Below are 23847 nucleotides of genomic sequence, written 5' to 3'. Positions count from 1 at the left end.
TGAGAAGTCAATGCTGCGGAATCTCAGTGACTGAAATTACTTAAGTAAATAAGTGAAATGAAAGAACTTTCTCTTTTGTGCATGGATGTAAGCTTCTGAAGCCAAACCAAACTTTGCAAGGTATTCTAAAAGTCCATAGCATATGGGAGCCTAAAGCTTATATTTTACAGGGTTAGGTTTGTATAAGCTGCACCTATCCCTCTGAGAAATGACAGAACGGGAAGTCTGATGAGAATCTGCAGGGAGTCTTACTCCAAACCACACCACCACCAAATAAGTGGCTCAAACGCGGGGCCGCTCTCTTATCACCACTTCCCCTGTCTGTTTGGTGGACTCTGGTATCTGATCTGTCCTTATCGTGCCCATACAGTGCTGGTTCACATGTCGTGTTATCACACAGGTCCCTTCCCCAGGGCTCCCACAGGAAGAGCCTGTTCCGAGGGCACTGCATGCCATGTATCTCAGCTGCTTTATGTTGAGTGCAGTGTGATGAAGAGAGGACAGTGAAGTGGGGAAAGGTCTGTGTAACATTTCTGTCTTTATTGTTGCCAAGACATAAGGTGTAACACAAGACAGAGCCAAAATAGAGTTGGGTATATGTATTTTTGGCATCAATGTGTCCCACTGAAAGTTAATCTACTGGCAGTATCACTTTACATCATCAGTGTCATCGACACAGGGCCAGTTAATCTAAATTGGACTGCACTATAATGCCAGATTACAGAAAGCTGAGCTCAAACTCTATATACTGTACATTTAGAGTACTACAAAAAAACAAAAGAAATTTCTCTCTTAGAACATTGAACATGTATGTAATATATATATTTATTGTGTGCATATGGATGGATGGATATACATATATATGCACACAATATTTGGATAATTGTATATTTATTTAGGTGTCAAATATTCCAGTCTTATTTTGAATCCACAATAATGATTGTTGAATGATTGTTGACTGGGATATTCGCATCATTTTTGGAGTGCGTTTACTTATTTTTGCATTTGTCATATTTTCTTTTACACTAGTGTGCATAATAATCTTTTTAGCTGAGCCGCAGGAGAAACTTTAACGCACGCTTTCTGTGTCATACCCTAATTCCTCAGTGTATTGTCTGTTTTGGTGTTTGGGGGGAAATTAACATACTTCTTTAAATGGATGTTAAATGATGAAAGCAGGAAGCAGTGAGTCAGAGTGTTGGGAGGTGGAGGAGGCGATCTGGGACTGCAGGCGCGGATTTCATATTTCATAATACTGAACATGGTAACGCGCTGGAGGGACCTGCTGCTGTGAAAGGTTCTCTCGCTCGTTTATTTTGGACCTGTTGCAGAGATATGAACTTTTTTTTTTTCATTTCTTTATCCTCAACCTGACTAAGGGAAAAAGATATGTCCGCTCAAGGATTGTTAAGCACTGTTTTCTCATGCTCGCTAAGCCCCAAAAGCATTTCCAAGCGGAGACTGAGGCAGACCAGGAGCTTGGACTCGGCGTTGATGCGACATTGCGGTACCGAAGCAGAGGAGACTTCGTGTGAGGTCAGTTGACCGTGTTGCCAGGTTTGACTACCTGACATCACAACTAAAGGCTAACAGGATTGTCGGCGTACTTCCGCTGGTGTTAAACGTATTAGAGCAGTTTCCAGACAGTGATAATATTTGTAGGCTTTATTGGTGCGAACTGGTTTTGATGCTGAGTTTTTCTTAGTAAACTTTGCGGCTGCCAGTCTGCTAAAATTTAGGCTAGAATGCAGAGAGATGTGGGATTTAAAATGTTTTATTTTTCTAATTTTATACATAAGCCTGCAAGAGCGAAGCTCAAGGGAGGGCTTGTATATATTGTTACAAAAATTCCGGAAGTGGTTTAAATTCCCATATGGGTGATATAACCAAGTATTGATATCTGTGTAAACTTTACCTTAAATGAAAACGCTGAAAAGTTGATTTCCACAAATCTGGTGACTTTTTGGAATTACTTTATTTTATTATTTTCAGGTGAGACAAAAATCATAGAAAAATCACGATTTCTCGTGATTGCAACATCTCGGAGGCGATGACTAACAGGACAGTTAGTTTCGGGAGGCGATGTGTGGACTTTTGATGTTTGCGTGTGTCACGAGACAGTAAAAGCGATTCACCTTGTTGCTTTTGTCAGAGTGATGTCAGCAGAAGCCTTTGCCGTAACAAGCTTGTTGAACTTTGGCATATTTGGCGAATGTGTCAAAGCAAAAAAAGGAAAGGCGTTTCTTTTTTTTTTTTTTTTATTATTCTATTTTATTTAGTATCTTACATTAAAAAAAAAATACCCCTGTGCTTACATAATAACTTTTATTTTGTAATGGAAATGTATTACAGATGTTGCATTCTGATAGACTTCTAATAAATGCCAGATACAGTATTTGGCCCCTCACAAGTTAGAGCCTTCAGAAACACTTTCAGTGAATCTGGATGAAGCTGATCTATGCTGGAGACACACCCTTTGTGAGAGAAGAATTTAACATGATTTAAGACTTTTTATGCAAGAATTAACATGTAGCAGTTTTAAAAAACGAAACATTGTTGAATGTTACCTTTGATTGCAATAACAAGCTTAGGCATGTAGGCATGCTTTTAGTAATATTAATTTAATTAAGGGTTTGGCTGGGTATTTACACATTTAGAGACAGCACAGCTTTAATGTTCCAACATAGAACTAAGAGGAACTTTATTAGTCCAATGAGCTGAAATCTGAGGCCTGAGCTCAGTCTTAGAGACCCACGTGACCAGTGTTAGCTTACAGCAACAGCAAGTACCTTGCTGTATGCAAACTTTATTCCAGGTCAGTAATCAAAATCACATTTTTGGTCTGCTGCAGGAACATTAGTGAAGGCAGGTTGACAATGTTTTCCCCTCTCCACAAAATACTGCTGGATCTCCTCCCTGTAAGTGCTCCAGTTTTGCAAGACTCTCCTCGCCTAATATGAAACCAGTCTTTTTAATTTCTTAAATGCCACCCAGTGTTCATTTTGTTTAAGAGAAGATCGTGCAGGCAAACAGAGGTTCTGAATAAGATATAACAGGTGACACTGCTTTCTAATGGTGATTCAAGTGATTGGGATGATTAGCAAATTACTGGTCTGTCAGTGTGATCCCGACATTAAAACACACACTCTTTTCTTGTTTAAAAGGAAGTGTCAGAATGGCATTTTTGATCTATGTTATTAAGGAGTTTGTTCCATAGGTTGAATATCATTCTGTTTTATTAGTGGCGCACTCACTCAGAATCTCAACAATCTGAGCTGAGACAGAAAGCAGAGACATCTGGTTTACATGAAGAAAGCCTCTGTTTCTCACAGTACATCAGCATGACCTGATCCTTGGCTACAGTCCCTCAGGCACATATTTCTTCCCACAAGAGACCGTCCGCTTGCATGGCATGGGACTGAATCTGCTGGCTTGCAACTGCAGCACCGTAGCTTTTAGTTTATGTCTGATAAATGGAATACAAACAATGGGTTAGCTGTAAACATTAGTGCAAAATCATTGTTTAACATCATTTCATCTCCCATTCACCTACCTTTTACTGGTTACATAATATAAAAGTTACGATCTGCTTAGTGTAAGTCAAACTGTATTCTCAGCCAAAATTCCTCAATACTCAAACCAAAATTCATTCATAGTCTCTGCTCAGTCTCTGCTTCTAGGACCTATTAGAAGAAAGGTGGAGTTTTTTTGTATTATAGTGTCAGTCTTACTCTTCCCCCAGCTCCCCTCTGTGTATCATACTCAAGAGTGTAAATAAGAACAACATGTTCACAGACAGGAGACGGGACACTGAGCACTGACAGTTTTATTGAATTAGATCATTTCAGGAAAATCTAAAAATCTTTTGAGAAGTTCAGTATTATTGCGGTAAATATGACTGCCCTACTCTAAGTCAGTTACTTTTTAATATCAGTGTGGTGGTTCTTTCTCATGTCCATATAAGTACCTAGGCTCAGTGACAGACATGTTAAGCATCCTTTTAAGTGGTTTTTGATTTTTACTGGCTGCTGTTGGACTGGAGATATTTAAAAATGTTTCCTTATGTTTAAATCTGTGATGTGAAAAACTACATTTCTGAAGTCATTAAGTGTCTTTTCCTTTTTTTTTTTACATTCTGTTTTAATATTTCTTCACATGAAATTATAATTCACAGAGCTTCTGAAAACTAGAATGACACTCAGTAGAGCCAGATTAGATATTGAGCTATAAAATATATTTTCATTTATTGAGGTCTCTCTATGAGCATGGTAAATGGCAGGCTTATAAGAGGGTTATTGCTTATAAAGCCTTTAGAGGGAGCCATGCATCATTTTGTAGAAGTAATGTAGTGAAGAAATGAGGATATTAATCACCGGAACAGTGATTAGGGCTTGTTAGGAGATAATATCCAAGTGATGTGGACACTCATCTTGTAGAAATTAGTTACTTATTAGTATATATTTTACAAAATGTATGCAATTAGCCTGTTATCAGCTTACATACTTGCACTGTACATACACAAGATCATTAGGCAGTCATTTGTTAAAGCAGCATGGTCATTGGGTTACATATTTCAAATCTTATTAATTAACTTCATGCCAGGAGAAGGCTGAATATGTAGTATGGCAGATTTTTTTTTCTGTTCATTAGAAAGCATCTTAAGCTATACAGGCCTTTCATGTCATTATTTATATCTAGATATCAACATACAACATCAATTCAGCAAGCATGCATTCAAACTCCAAGCTTTCTGAAAGTATTCTGTATTTCTGGGAGTATTTGAGATTTTAAAGCTGAAAATGAGAAATCATGATGAGCCTTGCAACACATCAGAATGTGGCAGTGCGCGCTGGGTTTATTGTTTGATGTAGAAAATGAGAAGTTTCTGACTACTGGGCTGTTTTAGTCTCATCTGCATTCCCCTGAACATCACAGCACAGAGATGGCCCGAAGGGGAAAAAGAGTTTGCAGGAAACTCAAAACTGCACTTTATTAAATGCTGGAGGAAACATATTTAAACTGAAATAGGGCTCGTTTTCAGAACACCCAAGTTAAAAATGTAAAACTGACAACGATGCTTGAACGTAAGACTGCAGCTGGCGTGCGTAAAGGCTGATGACGCCACATGTTTTCACCTGTGACTCACAACTGAGTTCGAGGTGTCTCACCAAACGTCGTCATCTTTCAGTGTGCACGTAAGCGTTGCACTTTCAACAGGAACATGTGGTTTCTAAACATTAACTCTTAAACTGTGACGTTGCTAGGACCCTTACTATAGCTGTACAAAAGTAGAAAACTGTCTATTTAATGTGCCTATGAGCAGGCTGTTGCAGCTGTTTGTGTGTGCCCAATATGATATGACAATATAATATTAGTCAACATCTGTCCCAGCAGCTATGAAGAAAGCCTTTAAATGTATTCTTGATTATATCTATAAAACCAGTGTAATACATTTTTATACTCTATTCCCTTTGATTTTGAATATCTTCATTTACCTTTTTATCCGCAGCTACTGTGGAGACCATGTGAATTCATTTGGAATACACAACAAGTGGACTTAACAAATGAACTCATGCAGTTATCAGCTATCTTGTTTTTTAAGTGTGTAAAACATTAAGCTGCTCCTATGATATTAGTTTTAGAGTAAATTCTAGTCAACTCAGCTGCTTCTCGGGTTTTGGAGAAGAGCTTGACTGTTTTCAGTTATTATTGCTAAGTTGTTTGAAGAGCTCTCAAAGTGAAGGAGGATTTCTCCACCCAACACTGCCATCAAAATGTTTTGTATCTGTCTGGCATGGTGCTTCCTGTTTATCATCCTCCTGCAAAGCATTAAGAAACCTCATTTCCAGAAAATAAGTCTCAGTGCACTTTACGAGAAGATGTGAAAGGAAAACAAACAAAATTCAAGGCATGAATCTGGTACAAAGAGATCTACGGCTTTTATGCTTTAGTGCTGCTGTGGATGAAGCAAGTGAGCTTGTAGGTTTACACTGTGTAGTGTGGAAAAAGTAAGCAAACCTGGAGTCCAATAAAAAAGTTTGGAATTATGGGTGAGAACTAAACTTTGACTACAGCACTTAAACATTTTGAGATTGCTACTCACAAGGAGTCTCTGATTTCCTGAAAGGAGATCTTAGATTTGTTGACTTCCATAAAGCTGGGATTATAAAGTAATCTCAAAGATAATTGTAAGTAGAGACAATTAAGTACTGTGGCTATTCTTGGTAGAAGTGGGTGTTCAGTTAAAGGCACAAAGTACTGTGGAAGAAGCAGAACCACTTGGGGCTGCTTTGTTGCCTCTGGGCCATGACAGCTAGTCACCACTGAGATGAAACTTATATTCACAGTTTTACAGAGTTACTTTACAGGACAATATCACGATGGCTGTTTATGAGTTGAAGCTATGTGTATTAGCATGAGCACTTTTTAAATTTTTTTTTTTTTGTCTACACTTGTGACTCAGATGGATCAGATCACACCTAATGACCAAAAGAGTTCATATACTTCTCTTGTCTCTGCACTTGCTGGCCTTTTATTCTGACTTCCAAGGTATGCGGACACAATTTTTAACCTTTAATTTCAGCACTGTGTAGACAGAAGCTGCTGTCATGTTATGTCAGTGTGGATAGGTTTCACCTACATACACACCTACTGTTCTGACTTATAGTAGCAGGAAAAAGTGCAGATGTCACTAACAAGACTAATGATGACACTGTTCTTGTGAAGTGAATACTCCTGACTGCATAACCTCAAACCAGCTTCTGAGGAAATAAATCTAGCAAGTGCAGATTACTCAAATCACCAGTGTGTGTGTGTGTGTGCGTGTGTGTGTGTGTGTGTGCAGGCCTTCATTTTTTGTAGATTTTGCCCATACATACATACATTTTCTTAACTGCTTATCCAATTCAGGGTTGTGGTGGGGTTGGTGCCTTTATTTGTAGTTACAGATGTAGCCTATCTGAAGTGAGCACAGCTATATGCTGGATTTAACAGCCTGGCCCTCATTTTTGAGCTATTTAACTCTGCTGGTTTTAGACTAACTGTACAACAAATTATTCTCCACCAGACAGCTAAAGGCTTACATGACATAAGAAACTAACTCATCAAGCCAAAACGTGGTGCAGTATACACTAAGCAAAGTATTATACTATTACTATACATTTTATTTTTATAATTTTCTTATCAAACTTTTCCATAGCAATGGTAGCTGCCTGGCTGAGGCTTTTGGGTAATGTAGTATTAAGAATGACTGGCACCCTGATGTGTTGAACAAAGCGTGAAACGGATGAAGCCTGCGTACGTCTGATGTACCTGCAGGTATGTTCTTCTGCGCTTTGTTTACTTGACACAAGGAGGGCTGACTCGTCTTATCGCTCCCTCCCTATCAGGGCAAATGTTATTTATGGGGCTTGCAGTAATGTCAACTTGTGTCACTTGTGGACCTGAGTCCAGGCAGTGCCGGCTGTAAACATGTGGGCTGCCTGTATGCGGGACGATCTTGTGAAATCAGTTAATTTGGCAGTAATCGCCTGTGAACGCAGTTGAACGGCCACTTCTCGTCCGCGGAGACTTTGTGATGGGTGATCTCCAGGAGCAAAGCATCACTTGTGCTGTGAGTAGCTGCTGTTGTTTCGTTTCAAACGTAGCGATCCGAACAGTTGACTCTCTGAATGTTTCCTAAACAGTTCACAGAGGTGGATGAAATATTTACAGGCAGAAATGTCGCGATTTAAACTCAGGCCGTCTGTTGTTTCTTCCACGCGTCAGACTTTAACGCGTGGAAGAAATCACTGTCTTATAAGCCATGTGATTTAACTGAAACCTGCCCGCCTGAGGAATAATGTATGTATGTAGCTCTTCACAATGATATTTCCACCTATGCACCTGCACTTTCTCTCCACTCAGCATACAGTATGTGTTAATATTATTAGGCAAATTTTGTGACAGCTCAGTTCTCAAAATATATTTTTATTTCAATAAAGCAGGTTTTCCAACTTTGCAAGATGAGGCCTCAAACGCAAGGGAAAATAATAGCAGACACCCACTCTTCCACTCTGTAGTACAATGTTGAATTTAGTTGTTTCATTTCTTAATTAAGTCTAATGTAGAATACACCGTGCAACTCTCCAGCAAATAGCGTGGACAGAGTGTAAGGGCTTCATGGAAAGCTCTTCCTGTAATGACCCATTCAATGGCTTCCTGAGCACTGAGGAATATTCATCACCCCTCTGGATTTTGTTTAAAAGTGGTTGATTGGTGTAATCTGCGCTTTCAATCTAGCCATATTGTATGAACTACCTTGCACATTTCCTCACATTGTATTTGAGGAAGTGCTATTGTGTTTCAGCAATGCTTTGACTTAAAATTAGGTCTCGCACAACTGTGTGTACACCTGTATTTGAGAGCTGTGTATCAGTGAAACTCTAAAGTGTTTGGATATAAATGGATTCACTTAATATTGATTTACTAGTAAATAACAATTATTATTGATCTAAAATTTAGAAGAATTCCATCGGGACAAACATGAGTGAACAGTAACAGGTTTTACAATGACAGCTTCTGTAATATCTTAAAACAGCTGTTTAGCTTTCTTCTTCCTTGCAATCTGGCTAATATGAATAATCATGAAAGGTTGTTACAAAAGGCTGTCTGCACGCCAAACTGTAATTGTCACAACCTGTTAATAATATGAAGAAAGCAGTGATTAAAATTTGCTTTCAAATGACATGTTAAAGCATATCGTTTTTGGATGACACGCTTAAACCTACTGGCTAAGAGGTATTGCATAAAAGAGCACAGCTCTTGGAAATGCAAAAAGTAAATGACTGGCTTTTTGTTTCTGAGTGCTTTAACAACTGGGAGAGACTGTGGGAACCTAGCTCACCTTCATATCAGATACAAGGAGAGCGTCTCCACTCCCATACAGTCACAAAAGAGGAATGTCTGAACAAAATGACATAACTGCAAATGTGACTTAGTCATGGCATTTATGCAAGTGCAATGCACTATTTTTCTTTGCTGTTGATGGCGCATATGTGTGCTTATGGGATGTGGATAATAAAGTTTCAAGTTTGTGGTTTTTTTTCACTGTTTATTGATAAAAGCACACAACATGCAGAAAAGCTTTGTACAGTAAGATGTAAACAGCTAAGATAATATTTATTCATCCCTCCATTGTCTTAACTGCTCATCCATCTTAGGGTGGTGATCTATATGAATTATGAATGTGTGTATGTGTGTGTGTGTGTAAATATATTAGGGGTGGGACTCGATTACAAAAAATTAATCGAATTAATTACAAGCTTTGTAATTAATTAATTAATTAATTAATCGAAATTAATCGTATTTTAATCGCATTTCAATATTTGACATGATAAATATTAATTTAAGTTTAGTTGATGAATGAATCAATACATAAGCTTAAACTTCAAAATTTTGTTTATTTTCCCACAAGTCTGCTACACAGACCAATGAAGGGTGGAAGTGCTCCTGTGATAAGCAAACACCTGAAATTAAAGTTAAGCATCATAACTGGATAGTTTTATTCAACATTAATGTCTCACTTGTTATAGTTGGAAATTAATCATTCTCTCAGCTGTATGCCTTGATGTTGAAATGTGTTATGCTTGTTTTAACAGCTTATTTTGAATTAAAGACTTAAAATTAAACCACAAAAAGGAGAAAAAGTTCGTTCTCCGTTTAACCAGCTGTTTTTACACAGCTGTGCTTCGCACTCACGGTTGCTAGGCGACATGAGCTACGCAGAGGTAACGGCAGCTGATATGAAGGCTAGCTGCTCACTTCCGGCCTTTGTGGTCTTCGTGGGCTGCGAAAGACCTGGGCCGGGTCCTTCGCAGGATGCGGCCCCTAATTTGGACATTGTGCGTCGATATAATCTGTATGCCGGGAACTCGTGCACTGAGAAACGTTCCACGGTGCAAAGTGCGATTAAAATGCGTTAAAATTTTTAACGCGTTAATTTCCCCATAATTAATTAATCGAAATTAACGCGTTAAAGTCCCACCCCTAATATATATATATATATATATATATATATATATATATATATATATATATATATATATATATATATATATATATATATATATATAATTTTTATTTATTTTTTTTTTTCATTCCCCACTCTCTCTGTGAGCTTGAGGGTCCTGTGCAGTATCTTAGCTGTTCCTAGGACTGCACTCCTGGAATCTGCTGGAGCCATTCTCCCAGTTTTGGGGGTCACTGTCCTGAGTGTTCCGATTACCACAGGGACCACTATTACCTTCACCTCCCACATCCTCTCTAGCTCTTCTCTCAGCCCTTGGTATTTCTTGAGCTTCCTCTTGTTCCTTCTTCTATGGCTTTCTTCCTCTTCTTGTCCACCACTACTATGTCTGGTTGGTTAGCCATCACCAGTTTGTCTGTATCTGGAAGTCCCACAGGGTCTTAGCTTGTCCATTCTCAACCACCGTATCTCATTTGGACCTCGGGACTCCTAGGTCATACTTGGCACAGATGTTCCTGTATACTATGCCAGCCACTTGATTATGGCATTCCATGTATGCCCTACCTGCTAGCATCTTGCACCCTGCTGTTATGTCCTGGCTGTTATGTCTCAGGGGCATCTCTGCAGAGCCTGCACCTGGGATCTTGCTTTGTGTGGTAGACCTCAGCCTCTATCTATCTTGTGTTTAGAGCTTGTTCCTGTGCTGGCTTGATTAGTGCCTCTGTGCTGTCTTTCAGTCCAACTTTGTCCAGCCATTGGTAGGATTTTTCTATGTCAGCCACTTCTTCTATCTGCCGGTGGTACGTGCCGTGCAGAGGCCTGTCCTTCCATGATGGTTCCAGTTCTTTCTCAACTTCTTTTTCAGGTTTCTGCTGCCTGAGGAACTCACTAAGCACGTGATCATTTTTGGCCATCTTCTTGATGTACACATGGATCTTTGTTGTTTCATCTAGGATAGTGGTTCTGATACTTACTAGTCCTTGGCCTCCTTCCTTCTGCTTAGCGTACAGTCTCAGGGTGCTGGATTTGGGGTGAAACCCTCCATGCATGGTAAGGAGCTTTCTTGTCTTGATGTCAGTGGCTTCTATCTCCGCTTTGGCTAGCTTTATAAGCCAGTAGCAATCTTCTGTCTATTATCCACCATCTCTAGGCTTTGTGCTGGTCTCATATTGTTCCTCTGCCACTGAGAGTACACCTTGGATGGTTCAGTGGAGAATATCTGATTTATTCTCCTGGCTTCTATTTCTCTGGTATACCTCTTCAGGCAGGTAGCCAAAGCTGTAGGTCTTGGCTTGGCAGTTTCTAAGGCCTCAGGTATGGACAGCTTGTTGTACGTCTTAGGCACCCCTTTCTTCATCACACCTTTCTGCAGCTCTGATAGCTGGCTAACTTCTCTCTGTGCTGCCTTGATCTTAACTTCTAGCTGTCTTTTCCATGGAGGGTACTGCTCCATGTGGCTGTTCATCTTATAGCCAAGCATCTCAAGGATCACTGTTGCTGTGGTATAGATCAACTGATTGATTTCAGTAATGGTTGAAGTAGGGATTGTCCGTATTGCTGCATTCACATCTTCTAAATAGACTTCCAGAGGGTACTTCACATAGTCATGGTAAGTCCTTGGGGGTCCAGGTTTCCAGCTTAGCCATGATCTTTCAAGTCAGGTGCTCTGGTATTCAGTGTACCAGTTGGGTTTTGGTACCCACTCAGAGTGTGGGGATGATGATGATGAAAAAGGAATACGAGAAGCTCGATAAATACCAAGGGCTGAGAGAAGAGCTAGAGAGGATGTGGAAGGGGAAGGTAACAGTGGTCCCTGTGGTAATCTGATCACTCAGGGCAGTGACCCCCAAAACTGGGAGAATGGCTCCAGCAGATCCCAGGAACGACATCCGTCCAGAAGAGCGCAGTCCTGGAAACAGCTAAGATACTGCACAGGACCCTCAAGCTCCCAGGCCTAGATGATATATATATATTTTTTTTCTTTCTTTCTTTTTCAGTGATATTTGCTTATCTGTTACATTCTGTAATGCAAGTTTGTCACATTAAAAGCCAGACTGAACATCCATCTATCATTAAAATATTGGTAGGAGAAAGGAGTTGCCAATCTGTTGCAATACAAACTAAATACAGATTATTGACCCCTGCCTTTGTACAGTGAAGAAAATAGATTTGTCACAGCATATTGTTTGCCCATGCAATACAAAAAGTTTAAACACTAGACACAAAAAAAGGCTTCTTTCTATAGTACTTGCATAAATGTTTCTTATTTATCAGTTAAAATTATATGCGGTAAAGAGAAAAATCTCAAAAACAGCTCCATTTTTCATTAGTACCCTTCAGCATAGTTTTTAAGGTACTTGGCAGGTAGGTTGTCCCAGCATGCTGGGGAACTTCCCACACTTCTCCTGTGGTTTTAGGCTGTCTGCATTGCTTCTGTCTCTTGATATAATCCTAGACTGACTCTATGATGTTGGAATCAAGAGTCTGTGTGGCCAAGTTGATCTGCTGCAGCACTCGTTGTTCTTCTTGTCACTGAGGATAGATTATGACTCTGGCTGAAAGTTTGGGCTCAGTGTCATGCTCGTGAGTGAATTAAGGCTTAGTCAGATGCCTCCTTGAAAAATACCTGCGTCTTAAACTTTTTCACTGCTTTTATACTGCACATTGTCAGACTGTATGTGTGCTAGATAATGGTATGCTACTGTTACACAGCCCTAATTCTCATTTAATGGGAGTGAGCCACTTTAGTGTAAGCCTTATCCCGATAATGAGTTACTAAGCTTCTTTGGAAAATGGCTCATATGACTGGCTTGACTGAACTGGATCAAAGCAGTGTAATCTCCAGGATGGAGATGTTCAGAGGTTGAGGATTTCAGATTAGATTATTTTCCCTGTCATTGCTACAGTATTAAACCTTCAAAATAAATGTGTTTACTAATGAAGCATTTTTTGTGAAATGGTTATGTTTGTATTTAGATGATAAACTGACTATTCAAAATCAGTGGAATACACGTTAAAATTGTATGCATTATGCACTGTACTGAATGGAGTCGAGATGGAATTAAGATGGTGCATTTCACATTTAAATTCTTTTGATAAAGAGTGAGCTGTTAATAAGCATCTTTATGTTACTTGTAAAATAGAATAATGTACACAGTCAGTATTTATATTCAGTATTGATAATACAACAACTGGTCTCGTTAAGCTTTTGGTTTTTGTTTTTGTTTCCAACAGCTGTGACCTGTGGCAACCTGTTTTTAGGTCCATATGCCAGTTTGTTTGTGAGGGTCCTTTTTTCCAATTTGGCAAAAACATTTACTTGGACTCAAGGATGGCATGATTAGACCTTGGCAGTCAAGGGTCATAATGATATTACTACATGTTTTTGCCCATAGCTTAAGTCACAAATAATGACAGAATTTTACACCAGCTAATATAAAATGCAATCACCTTATATACAGTTATGAAGTGGTTGTATTTTACATTCAAAAGGTCAGTGTAGCTGTGGCATTATACAGTTACCCAAAAGACTGAACAAGTATGACTTGTTTGGAAGGGTTGCCAGTAAAAAGCTGCTTTGCTCTACAAAGAACATGGCAGCGTAATTTAGGTTTGCAAAGTTGCATCTGAACAAACCACAAGACTTCTGGACAATCTCCTTTGGACAGGCAATACCCAAATAGAGATGATTGGCCATTTTGCGCAATGCCATGTTTGACAAGAACCAAACACAGCATATCAGCCCAAACGCCTCATACTGTACCAACTGTTAAGCACGGTGGGGAAGGTGTGATGACCTGGGCTTGTTTTGCAACCACAGGACCTGGGCACATGCAGTAACTGAGTCAAATATAAACTCCTCTGTCTACCAAACTATTCTGCAGTTAAATGTGAGGCTGTCTGTCTGACAACAAAAGCTTGGCCAAAACTGGGTCATGCAACAGGATAATGAGCCCAAGCACACCAGGAAATCTGCAACAGAATGGCTGCAAAATAAAAAAGAATAAAGCTGTTGCAGTGGACCAGTCAAAGTCTAGACTTCAATTCAATTGAAATGTTGTGGTAGGACCTTAAGAAAGCTGTGCGTAAACAAATGCATACAAACTGCAATGTACTGAAGTAAAGTTGTAAAGAAGAGTAGTTCAAAATTCCTCCACAATGATGCGAGAGACTGATAGTCATACAGAAAATGATTAATTCAAGTTATTGCTGCTAAAGGTGGTTCTACAAGCTATCGAACCATGGGACATAGTTTTTCACAGGACTACATAGAGGCCCATGAACACTTTCTTTTTTCACATGACTGTTTTTGTGGACAGATATGGATGCAAACTGTAACTTCACTGTGTGGTGGAGGCACACTGCCAAAAGGGCTCATTTTAGTGGGGCGCAAGTTCAGTCAGGCACCATCACTAATGTTAGCACCTCATAAATCTTGTTTCCACATGCAGAAAAAAAAATATTTGTGATGGTTTACATATAGAAGTTAATAACATTTACACATCACAGCCTGTCTCTCTCATGTAATCTGTCAGTTTGTGTCATGGGAAGCACTTTAGATCTTTTTCAGCTGGCAACTGAAGCAGAACTGCAAGTATTTGCCAGTTCATGCACCCTGCCATCTGTAGAGAGTGACAGGTCATGAACATATGACACAAATTATTGATGTAATTGTCTGATGTGTTTTAAAACCTGCATGTTTGTGTTTGTCCTCAGAATGACTTCACTTGGAACAGCTTGTCAGGAGGCACTGTTGGCCTGAAGCCCGTCCCCCTGCAAAGCCTCTCAGAATTGGAGAGGGTTCGTCTCCAGGATGTGGCCTTCAAGCGATTGCTTCGGTGTCATGACCTGGGCTGCCACATCACCATCCCTAAATGTATTACCACACACACACACACACACACACACACACACACACACACACACACACACACACACACACACACACACACACACACACACACACACACACACACACACAATTACAGGCCCCTTCTTGTCTCCCAAGTTGTTATTCTGTCTCAGGCAAAAACTTTGTGAAAAAACACAGGCTGAACAACAGATGGGAAATGTTCCTCTCTCGTTTTCCCCTTTCTGTTGTGTAAGGGTGTTGTACGCATAAAGTCTTGATCCTTCATTGATTTAATAAAGTGAGTTTATCTAACATCTGTGGCTGAATCGTTTCTGGAGTCCACTACAGCTGTCCGCTTAGAAAAAACTTTTAAACACTGTTTATTTTCTGGTGGGCTCTCTTGGTTTTCATGGAGTCTGTTGTAATAGAGAACATGAGAAAAAGGAATTTCTGTTGGCTTTCTGGTTTTCTGAAAGAGCATACTCCTGTATGTTGGTTATAAATTAAGATTCACTTTGCATATCTTTATCATGATATTTTCTGCACAGTTTGTCTGTGTGTGTTAGCTCCTTTGAGCAGCTGTGACTGAGAATATCAGGTGGAGCAAGCATGACCAAGAACAAATTAACTTAATTCTTTATTTATCTGTGACTCTTTTCAGGTGGCCACAAGCACAAGAAGTCACTCAGGAGGAAGTTGGATTCATTATCTAAAGAGAAGAGTAAAGACAAAGGTAACATGATCAGGATATAGTCTCAATTCTAGCAATTTAAATGGTAGTGCCATCCCACTTTGCCATTTACAGCATGATGTCATAGCAGTAAAAATGGAACTTTGGTGCTTTCAAGCACGTTTTGAACAGATAAAGATAAACACAGCTATCTTTTAAGTCTGTTGGAAAAGCACTGAGTCTTGTAAGACTTTCATTCTCCTCCAGTTTCTAGTCTAGTCAGCCTGTGACATTTTAAAAGATACTCTTTTATCCTTTTGGCTGAAGCTGCATAGACTCACTGAAGCTGACACACTCAGCTTTTTATACCCGTGGAGCACTGAGCGATCACAATCAGTACAGAGGGGGGCTGTGATCTCCAACCACCACGCTGCCCCGCCCGCTGCAACAATCCAACAGGAAAGTGATGTTCTCTGTCAGACAAGCAGTCGAAGGAAATAACTGAAGCAATCTTAAGTGGTGGCTTGTTCGTTACAGCCTATCCTCAGGCATGCCCAGCCCCCTCTTTCCTCTTTTCCCTTTTTGTTTACAAAAGCACTTGGGAAAGTATGTGCTCGCTCTGAATATTAAGTGTGGCTGCAGAACACTGTTCATGGCATTTATCTTGTCATATTTACTTTGAGCAGGATTTACTTAAAAAAATATATTAAATCTCTACAGCAACTAATCCAAAGGGTAAAATGGATAATATGCCACCCTGACTGACACATCTAAAGAAAAGCTTTCTGTTGACTTGGAGCTTATATGTGAACTTTAAGTCTCGCTGTCTTGCTCTTCCCCCTCACATAGACACTACGCCACAGGCGTTTGGCATACCACTGTCGCATGTCATATCCAACGACCGCATGCGCAAGCTGCGGCACGATCACCCGCGGGAAGAGCACAGTGACCCCACTGAATTGATGCTATCCTTCCTTCATCTTACATCTAGCTACAAAAGGGCTAACAAAGAGCTCTCCAGCAGCAACTCGTCACTGAGCTCCACTTCTGAGACCCTTAATGAATCACCACTGCCCAGCACACCAGACATAGCCCCACGGACACGCAGACGGGTAGGCTTCCCTGTTGACAAATCATACATACTGATGTAGAATAACAAGCTATTTCTCTGAGATTCATTGAGAATTTGTGACCTTTTTAGACATTCCCCCATGGGCAGATGATGTGGCCATTCACAGCATATCATCAGTTGCTTTTCCAGTCATTATATTGTCACCCATCTGCTTTACAGGGTGGAGTGTCTGTGGATTGCATCACTGACCTTGATGATAACCAGTCTCGGCTTTTGGAGGCACTCCAGCTGTCTCTGCCAGAAGAGGCAGCTGGCAACACGAAGAAGCACCATGACAAAAAGCTCAGCCTTAACCCTATTTACAGACAGGTGCCCAAGATAGTTGATCAATGCTGCCAGCACCTGGAAAAATATGGTACAAAGTTTACAAGTAAAGCTATATAAACACAGTGTAGAATATTAAATCATATTCTATAATGTATATATCTACAATGTGCACCATGTCCTTGTATACACTTGGTCAGATGCATTGGAAGTTGGCTCTAAAAGAGCATCTTTGTGTTTGTTTAGGTCTACAAGCAGTTGGAATTTTTCGTGTCGGGAGTTCAAAGAAGAGAGTACGACAAGTAAGACGTCAGCTTAGCTTTTAAACACTTCTGCACTTTAGGGAATAGCCTTATCCACGAGTAACATTTTAACTGTATCAACTGTAACAACATTTCATCCAGCTCCGTGAGGAATTCGACCAGGGATGGGAGGTTTACATGGACGAAGAGCACAGTGTCCATGATGTAGCTGCATTGCTGAAAGAATTCCTCAGAGACATGCCTGAGTCACTGCTGACAAGAGAACTTTATACAGCCTTCATCAATACAATGTGTGAGGAAAACACACATGCACAATAAACCACCCACTATTCTTACGGTCATTAGGGAAATTCTCGTGTGCATCTTCTGATTCCTTTAAAACTGACATTAACTGGGGGCGTTTTTTTTTTTCTACAGTGCTGGATTTTTCAGAACAAGACAGTGCCATCCAGCTTCTGTTATTTATGCTTCCTCCCTGTAACAGCGACACGCTGCAGCGCCTCCTTGGCTTATTGTCCACTGTGTCTGCACATGCTGAAGACAGTCTGGACAGTGAGGGACACAAGGTAAAGAAGCTGTACAAGGCCAGTTTTTTTTTTTGTTTTTTTTTTATAGCAGCCTGAAAATGCGCGTCCATGCTGTGATATATTACAGCAATAATAATCCCACACAAGGGTCACAACACATGCAGTACAAGCTTTTGTGTGCTGAATTTCATACACAGAATGTGGTAGCACAGAATGAGGTGTTGAAAATTTAGTTAATAATTTGCCCACATTTCTGCAGAGTTTAACCATCAGGGACCACCTCTGTAGGCAGCACATCACACATTTTATTACTTGTTGATTCTATCACCGAGTAGAAAAAAATATATTAAGTTACTGAGCCGCTATCACTGAATAAATCTCAGTCTCATAGACAGACTGGTTTACAGATATATTGTGATGCTGGTAAATCCCAACTGCCATCAGAAGGCAGTTTGACTGACTATGGAAAAATGCAGCACCTTTATGCACAATATGGTTTTCTTAATAACCAGTGCTGCTCAGTGAGCACATAAATACTGCACTTTGGCATCATTATGTTCTGTCTTGGGGACAGCTTTACTGTTGTTCTGTGCAAACCCCTCTATTGACTTTTAAAAAGCTGCTCTTGGGATTTACTTAATACGCACAGTGACAATTTTGTGGCTATAAAGCGTGGACACAGTTTGTGGATTAAGTTTCCCTCTCAGAGTTCAGATTTTTGAAAGTAAACCAAATAAAGCATTAACCTCAGATGTTTTGAGGTGGAATAAGTATCATTCAATTTAATTTATTTCGCAACAGTCAACAACAACAGTCGCCTCGAGGCAAACGTCACTTAATGAGGTTTGGTAAATACTCTTTTCACTGCATGGCAAATAATAACCCTAACTGGAAGGGCAAATAAGTGTCAAAAATTAGGGAGGAGATTATTTAAATGAATCATACAAATGTGATTTACTAAAGATTGTTGCAGGCAAATTAGTACAAATCACACCATTATTTAACTCAGGAAAAAAGCATGTCTTATTTTGTGCCTGATGTGGCTGAGATAGTTGCCGCTAGGAATGCTAATTTATTTGAAAAGCCAGCAGGAGATGTTATCGGAATGAGTGTGTAATTGCTGTGGGTGGATTAGTCGAAGTTGTAAGTGCAGTGGCAGAACTTTGGCTCTGTCCTTTGGCTCTTCACTGTTTCCTCCCACTGAATGTTTAGAAAAGCACTTCACATATTTCTTGTCCTCAATCACACTGGTATTTCAGTGTAACACGGCACAACTTAGCATGGAGAGGCAGAGGGAGGGGACAATAGTAGCCTAATACAAAATGCATACAAGCCGTGTGTGTATTAGATGCAACAAACTTACTTTTCCCAGTGAGCGAGGTAGTTTGCAGTAGTTCATGCTTCAAGTCACATTTCAACAGAGATCAGTCCATAGTGGTAACTGCAGAGAGTACAAAAGCCTCAGCATGTTTTTACTCAGCAGTGCGTAAACACAGTAGGAGTAACTTCATTAATATTCAGACCGGTTTGGATCTGATGGCAAACTTATATACTTTTATATATTTTATACTTATATGTAACAGCGTTGTTATTCTGTATATCTTACAGGCCAAATGTTACAAATTTCAGCCTTTATATGGTTGAATAACTCAATCATATAATAATTTCCTTTTCTCTGCACATGTGCTATCAGAGCTAAAGGCAGATTATTATTATTATTGTGTGTTATTAGTAGATCCCTTGAAGAAGCTTTCACCCCACAGGGGCAATTTTATTTTTTTTTAAATTGCAGCTAATTTGCCTACAGTAAACCTGTGACATTACAGATATCGATGGAGGTGCATATTTGATTTGACAGATTTAACACACCAGATCTCATCCTGACATAACCCATAGTTATTTGTCTCCTCCCGCACTCAAACCAGTGATCTTTTGTGTTTTATGGGGATGTGTAACCATTACACTATGGAGCCACTATGTGAATCCTATCAAAATATGCGCAAAAGAAATTGATATAATAGCATTAGTTGTAGAATGTGTTTGTTCAGTAGTTTAAACGTGTAATATAAATTCTGTGTTCTGTCGTGTTTAGATTACCGGTAACAAGATGACGTCACTTAATTTAGCCACCGTCTTTGGACCCAACCTCTTACACAAGCAGAAAAACTCAGACAAAGAGTTTGCAGTAGAGAGTTTTGCCCGTGCAGAGGAGAGTGCTGCCATCATCGGCGTGGTCCAGAAAATGATCGATGCATATGATGCGATGTTTATGGTAAGGGCTCTAACTGCAAACCAAATTCAAAGACAACCCGGATTTCAACCAATCTTAAGGGGGTTTTTGGTCAATAAATGTTTACTGGGAATTTTAAAACTTAACAGTCAACGTAGAGCCACCTAGCTAATTTAAAAACATTATGTTTATAGGGATTGAGATGACTAAGTAGCATCATTTAATGAAGTTTGGTCCAATATGATTCCACCCTCTGTTTTGCTTGGTGTGATGAAGGCAAGAGCCTCATCTACATTCTCTACATTTTCTGTTTTTCACCAGAAACCTCAGTCCAGTCACACTTGAGTTAAAATATCTGGAAATTAGCTGTCAAGAAAATCAGCCGGCTACAAGCCAATTAAACATATATTTACATTAATGATTTTCTCATTACACCTTGCAAACATCTGGTAAATTACTCCATGTAAAAGAGCGGTGTAGGCTTATTTAAAAAGAACCTTCTGAGTGACATTAGCTAATTAATGTGTAGAACTGCGTATTTAATGTCAGGGTCTCATTCTGCTGCAATTAATTACTAACTCACTGAGTGAGAATAAAGAATAAACCAAATTTTTGGTTTTCTCAGGTTCCCCCCGACCTGCAGAATGAGTTGCTGATGAGTTTGCAGGAAACTGATCCTGATGTTGTGGACTATTTACTGCGGAGGAAGGAATCTCGATGCTCGTGAGTCTCTGCCTTTTGTCTCATTGTGTGTTTATATGTGTGTACGTAATTGTTCAAATGACCAAAATGAAGCATGTATTATGTTTCATGGTTATCCATTGGTCATAGTTAGAATAGTGTGGCTTTGTCCAAACATACCCATCCATAAGCTTATTGTGTCTGCTTTGTTTTTACAGAGATCCCAGCCTTAGGTCAGAAGAGTCGTTCTCTCTGACTGACAGACGCTTGTCCAGTGACTCCCACAAGCCATCTAGTGGAGAGGTTTCTCCCTATGACAATAACTCCCCTGTCCTGTCCAGTCGACTGCGGTTTAAATACCCACAGGACAGTGGTCTGCTCTCAGACAGGGTTCCCAGGCAGGACAAACTCAGTGACCAGTCAAAAGACAACTCTGGCAGCACCTCCCCTACACTTTCTACTGATAAAGGTGAACAAAATGAATTTCAACAACAGCATTAATGTTTAAAGTGTAACTGAAAAGATCTTGGAAATGTATTTGACTCCCACATCTATGGAAGACAGCAGGGTGGACCATTGAGCCAGAGATAATGAAAACATAAACCTGACAGTGTATTTGGGAATAACAGAACAAGTTCTATGTTTTAATGTTATCAGTTTGATGTTTGAAATCCTGCCAAGAGGACAGTTCCCTCCTTTAAAATACATGATGTCACATCTCAGTAATCATTTTCATAACTTCTAGTATGTAGAAGAAATTCTAGTATCATGTCTTTGTTACTGTAACAATTCCAAGGCCAAAAGGAAACAAAGCAGCTTTAAAAAGGCGCCATAGCTTTGGATCTGCTATAATATTCATTAAACCAAAGTAAGTAATCCTCGCAGTTCTTTTGTTTCTGTTAGAGGCCTCAGCTGACAGTTTCTGGGACACCTGGCATGAACTGTTCGGGAAGGATTTCACTGGCATCGCTGGTAACTGAATCCTTTTTACATGTTGCTCCAGATGGTCTTTGGATATGGGATAAATGTTGGATGCTAATAAATGTCTTCTCCCAGGCTACCTTGGAGACGTGTCGGAATGTGATTCATGCGGATCATCTGAGGGGCTGAGCAGTCACCAAGGTAACAACATGCTGCCTGTCAGTGCAACAAAAATGTCATTGGGCGTTTTGGAATGCAGGCCACACCCCCCGGTGACTCGCTGCAGCAGTGGTCCTGATGACCAGAGAGAGCAGGGACAGCCAGAATCGTTATTACATCAGGCAGTGGGCAGCCAATCAGGAGCTGTTAGCTCGGACAACTTAGTACAAAGGACAGGATGCACTAAATGTCCATTACTTCAGGTCAGGACTGATAGTTTATCGCCCCTTAACTGCTCTGGACCTCTAAGAGAAACTCAGATTTCTCACTCCACACCTTCCCTCTTCAAATCTCAGCATGGCCCCCAAATCCCACAGCAGTCGCAGCAGAGCCCTGACTTCAAGACTGTAGATGCAGCAGATGCCACTGGGCCTGGAGAAGAAAAGGGCCCTGATTCTTCAAATTGGCAGACAGAGAGGTGGCATATATGGAAGGTGCTGTCTAAAGAAAATCCCGAAGCCGTACCGGAAACATTGGTGTGACACACTCCTAGCTGATAGATTGTGGATAACTTCAAAAACAGGCATCTGTCTCCTGTCACATCATCAGGTCTGTAGTCAGGACTACCAGATCATTTGAGTATTTTATACTAAATATAAAATACTAAATGACATAAATGTTTTTGTTATTTTGCACTAACTATATAGGTTAAGCATGATTTTGTATTTTTTTTTTAAATAGTACCATCAAAAACTTGTATTTAGACTTGAATGTAATAAATGGACTTGAATATTGTTTTATATTAATGCTGAATGTAAATATTAAAAAAAAAATCCTTTTTGAATATTGCTTTCAATTTATAGTACCCTAATCTTGACACTTCTGTAAATGCTGCAAAACATATTTGTCTCACAGTCCCGCGTCTCTTTGTTTTTCATCATTTTGTTTTTCAAGTAGATGCTTACATTTTACCACAACTTCTTACCAACAGCCCTGCTTCGGTGTTTGCTACAACGGAATTATTGTTACGCAGCATTATTTGCAGACATGGATATATTTAATATAAGTTTACAGTCATTTTGTAATTTAATGAAAAATATCTTTCTCCAGGTGCCGCTTAATAAACAAACTAAGAGTGGTGTCTTTGTTATGTTTCTTGCTTCATCAATTTGGCTTCACTGGAAACCAACCAGCACTCAGAGAGAGCACTTCTGTAAACCTGCAATTCTATATATGAGATTATTATGGGAGTCGTATCTTGCAAAGGTTGCAGGTTTTGCTGGAAAATAGCACATGTTAAATGTTACTGATCAATGACATATAGTACTACATTCCATCATAATATATGACTGTGTCCAACTAAACAGCAATAAAGGAAGTTTATATTTAACTCAGAACTCTTTTTATAAAGATTAGAGTTTTAATGACACTTTTGAGCATCTCCAGTGTGTCAGTGAGTCATAGAGGGAGGTCTGTGCTTTTATTTCCATTTAGCTTTGAGTGAAAAGTGCATAAATGCTTCAAGTTCATTAAGACTCATTTATTACCTTTAATTATATAGCCATTTGATTGCCATTTATGTGCAAGATCATAGATTTACATAAATGAGGCGAGGAAAGACTTTAGTATATATACTGAGTGCTTACAATCTATATATATAGACAGATAAACTTAGCATAAAAGGGAAGAAAATTTGTGTTTGGTTGATTATTTCCTTGTTGTAACAATACTTCTTGCCAGTAAATCTCATACGTTGGAAAGCCTGTTTATTTCCCCATAAATGGTGCCACATTTGTAAGGGGAATGCATTTGTGGGTTGAGTGGCAGAGTTGAATATGTGGGTTGCGCCCATGAAAAACTTGCCAAATCTTCTCTGCCAACTGGCGTTCCAAACAGCTTATTCTGCTGCTGACTCTTGTTTTGAGCTCCTGGTTCCCCAGGTGCTGACAATCAGATTTGGAATCACTCTCAATGCAGAGAGATATCAAGATGAGATTCTGCAACCAGCGGTAATCCCATATCTCCACAGTCTGGGGCTGAACTATATCATCCAAGATAACAACACTTGCCCCCACAGAGCAGGGTTTATCGGAGACTAACTCCAGAATTTGGGAATGGAGAGGATGGCCTGCTTGCAGTCCT

The 23847-nt window shown here is 39.7% G+C and overlaps 1 protein-coding gene across 1 annotated transcript; it reads left to right on the top strand.

Annotated features, from left to right (window-relative positions):
• The first annotated feature begins 1269 nt into the window (after positions 1-1269).
• LOC115800555 (rho GTPase-activating protein 6) lies at positions 1270-22881 on the top strand. Its single transcript, XM_030757991.1, has 13 exons — positions 1270-1536; positions 14723-14882; positions 15520-15591; positions 16378-16640; positions 16820-17015; positions 17171-17226; positions 17329-17479; positions 17605-17753; positions 19807-19986; positions 20570-20667; positions 20844-21094; positions 21529-21597; positions 21682-22881. Exons 1-13 carry the CDS (start codon positions 1390-1392, stop codon positions 22245-22247), a joined length of 2358 nt encoding a protein of 785 aa, XP_030613851.1. The 5' UTR covers positions 1270-1389; the 3' UTR covers positions 22248-22881.
• Positions 22882-23847: the final 966 nt, after the last annotated feature.

The sequence above is a fragment of the Archocentrus centrarchus genome, chromosome 21 (genome assembly GCF_007364275.1).
Source record: "Archocentrus centrarchus isolate MPI-CPG fArcCen1 chromosome 21, fArcCen1, whole genome shotgun sequence".
Taxonomy (NCBI): Eukaryota; Metazoa; Chordata; class Actinopteri; order Cichliformes; family Cichlidae; genus Archocentrus; species Archocentrus centrarchus.
The sequence above is the reverse complement of the archived record's forward strand: the minus strand, read 5'-3'. Positions and strand labels throughout refer to the sequence as shown.

What these genes read in the sequence shown, in the direction of transcription:
- LOC115800555 (XM_030757991.1), top strand. Translation starts at nt 1,390, where the DNA reads ATGTCCGCTCAAGGATTGTTAAGCACTGTTTTCTCATGCTCGCTAAGC. An exon ending in CCACATCACCATCCCTAAAT is followed by an intron (nt 14,883 to 15,519) that starts GTATTACCACAC and finishes GACTCTTTTCAG; the next exon opens with GTGGCCACAAGCACAAGAAG. An exon ending in CATATGATGCGATGTTTATG is followed by an intron (nt 19,987 to 20,569) that starts GTAAGGGCTCTA and finishes TGGTTTTCTCAG; the next exon opens with GTTCCCCCCGACCTGCAGAA.